Here is a 2,637-nt window from a genome sequence, read left to right as displayed (position 1 = left end):
TTGACGAGCCGAGAGGGTACAAGGCAGCAGTTACTGACTGGAGCTAGATGTCATATTAATTCATAGGCCAGCGTTCGGAAATGATGCAATACGTTGATGTCCGGGCATGATTGCGTGCACATCAAGACGCAGATGCGACGGGAGCCCGCTCAAGACAGACGGGCAGATCCTTGGGCATAGAACTCATGGACGGGCACAGGTCAAATGAAAAAATGCCCTCTTGCGTAAATGAGAGATGGGCGGTGGAAATGTTCCGAGCACGATGGCTTGGAAGATACGGCGGACAGGCAGTATCTGAGTCGGCGTTGACGTTGCCGTTGAACGTTGACGGTGGCGGCGGACGGGCAGGCGGAAGGGCGCGATTGCGAAACGCAGGGTGCTCGACTCGATAGCATTAGAGTTGAGGATGCTGTGTGAGGCATGTAGCTAGCTGATAGTCAGTGATGGACAGAATTGCGAGGGCACACGCAACCATTCCTTACCGTCCTCTACAGTCCTTTACTGTCCTTCACCCTCCTCTACAGTCGTACAATCAGTCCCTCACTGTCCTCTACAGTCGTACAATCACTCCCTCTACAGTCGTACAATGGCAGGATCCCAACGAATCTGTGCGGTAGCTTTGTCTTACGTACATGCGCCGCCCGGATCTCGCACCACTCAGCCATTCGCAGAAGCACGCGAGGTACGCGAGGCAGAATGTTAGGGATGGAACAATCCTGTGCGGTTGATCTGCACATCGCACGTCAGCGCGCACACACCCGGCGAAGCTGGTCACACGCGCCATCGGGGGAGACCAGCAGTAGTGCATTTTGATGTGCGCACTCACCCGACTGCCCCGACCCGTCGCTCCGTGCGGCCGACGGGCACTACCACACAGGCGACCTGTTCGTGGAAGTCGCGCCGGGTGCGTACGTGAGCCGCGGGCGGAACGACGACTGGATCAAGAGCTCGACAGCGCTGCGGTGTGACACGAAGGCGATCGAGGACAACGTGCGCGCGACGTGCGGGGACCTGGTTGCGGAGTGCATCGTGGTGGGCAACGGGCGGCCGTCGCCGGTGGTGTTCGTCGAGGCGCTGGTCGCGATGGACGCGGAGAAGCTGCGGAGGGAGATCGTAAGGCGGACGCGACAGTTCCACGCGCGGCGGTATGTGCACGAGCGGATCACGTCTGCGAGGATGGTGGTGGTGGTGGGGCGCGGGACGCTGCCGCGGACAGCGACGAAGGGGAACATCCGGCGTCGGGTGGTGGAGGATATGTTCAAGGTGCAGCTGGACGCGATATTTGCATCATGATGCGTTCGTGCATTCTAATTTTCTCATGGACCATCGCACGGACGACTCAGACATGGATTCTCTCTGGGCATGGACACTTATTCTTATGGCGTGTAGTATCGCACCACTCTACTATAATGTAATTACGAAGTATAATGATAATGATATGGAGCACTAATGGAATACTGATCGCATTGATGCAATGGGACAACCTTGATGGATGTGGTCGATCGGCTGCAATTTCGCGGAGAGTTGCTATTGATTTCGAGATCAGCCTTGATCGAATCTTGAGATGCAGGCTTGATCTCGCGCGTTCATCGACGAGCCTCCCTTGGGTACTTCCCATCACACTGCAACAAATAGTATCATTCATTCAAATATAAATAATCAACTGCCAGCTCGAATGGGCCGCACACCGCTGACATTATTCATTCGCGTGTCGAAAACGACCTACTCCGTAAGCCTGCCACCCAATGCCTCTATGATATCATTACGCACCCGCAGTGAGTGCTCGAAGTACGCGTGGATTGCCGCTAGGTCTATGGGATGTGCTCAAATGCACCTTGGAGCTCATCTATCCATCCACCATCCACCATCCATGCTGTGGGGACGCAGAGACTTTCAGATGTCGTGTATAGTCACTCGTGCAGTACCCCATACCAAATGTCGATCACAACAACACGTCCGCACACGCAGATCACCGAGTGAGGAGAGATAGATAGATAGATAGGAGGAAATTGTATATACATCGCATGCCAGATGTCACCAAGACGCTAAGAGCTTTGACTGTAAGATCCCATCCCAGGCCTCAGCATGCAGGGGTAACACATTGCAAGGGGCAATAGGGTAACGTGCACTGTATGTAACTGTCGTTGCTGTAGTAGTAGTATGATAATAAAGAAAACAAAGGGATGCACCCGCGTGCCCCCAGTCGTTTTCGGGCCTGCAGTATCCTAAACCGATGCCAGAACCTCACCTCGTACAATTACCCAGGATATCCACGAACCAGTATCTCTATCGCGAATTCCCCGAGCCCGGCATGTTGATGCCCAGGCCAACCTTGCTGACGTCGCTCCCCGAGCGCACCGGGTCGGAGTCCGCGCGCTGCATCTTAGGGTGTGACGACGTGCCTTGCTGCTGCTGCTGCTGTTGCGCATCGTCCGAGAACGGGCGCGGTTTTGCCGATCCGCTGCTGTCAGGCACACCATGTTCACCGTCCGCGACAGCAAGCGCCTCCATGCCCTCCACCGCATCGCACACTCCGCCCACCCTCTTCGCGTGCGCCTTGTCGTCCGTATGCCACGACGTCCCCTCCGAGCTCGGCGGCCGCGGACTCGCATCCGTCCCCGTCCCCGTGTCCGTCGT

The 2,637-nt window shown here is 56.1% G+C and overlaps 2 protein-coding genes across 2 annotated transcripts; one reads left to right on the top strand and one right to left on the bottom strand.

Annotated features, from left to right (window-relative positions):
• Positions 1-573: 573 nt before the first annotated feature.
• POSPLADRAFT_1162708 (hypothetical protein) lies at positions 574-1,293 on the top strand (the record flags this gene model as incomplete). The annotated part of the gene is made up of 2 exons (XM_024487744.1): positions 574-682; positions 878-1,293. Coding segments are annotated over 2 exons (525 nt in total), but the record flags the coding sequence as incomplete, so codon positions are not given.
• A 993-nt stretch (positions 1,294-2,286) lies between these two features.
• Positions 2,287-2,612, bottom strand: POSPLADRAFT_1063414 (hypothetical protein; the record flags this gene model as incomplete). Its single annotated transcript, XM_024481658.1, has 2 exons — positions 2,287-2,556; positions 2,607-2,612. The coding sequence occupies 2 exons, from the start codon at positions 2,610-2,612 to the stop codon at positions 2,287-2,289; spliced, it is 276 nt and encodes a 91-aa protein (XP_024332647.1).
• Positions 2,613-2,637: the final 25 nt, after the last annotated feature.

The sequence above is a fragment of the Postia placenta genome (genome assembly GCF_002117355.1).
Source record: "Postia placenta MAD-698-R-SB12 unplaced genomic scaffold POSPLAscaffold_269, whole genome shotgun sequence".
Taxonomy (NCBI): Eukaryota; Fungi; Basidiomycota; class Agaricomycetes; order Polyporales; family Adustoporiaceae; genus Rhodonia; species Rhodonia placenta.
This window is presented reverse-complemented; position numbering and strand designations above follow the sequence as displayed.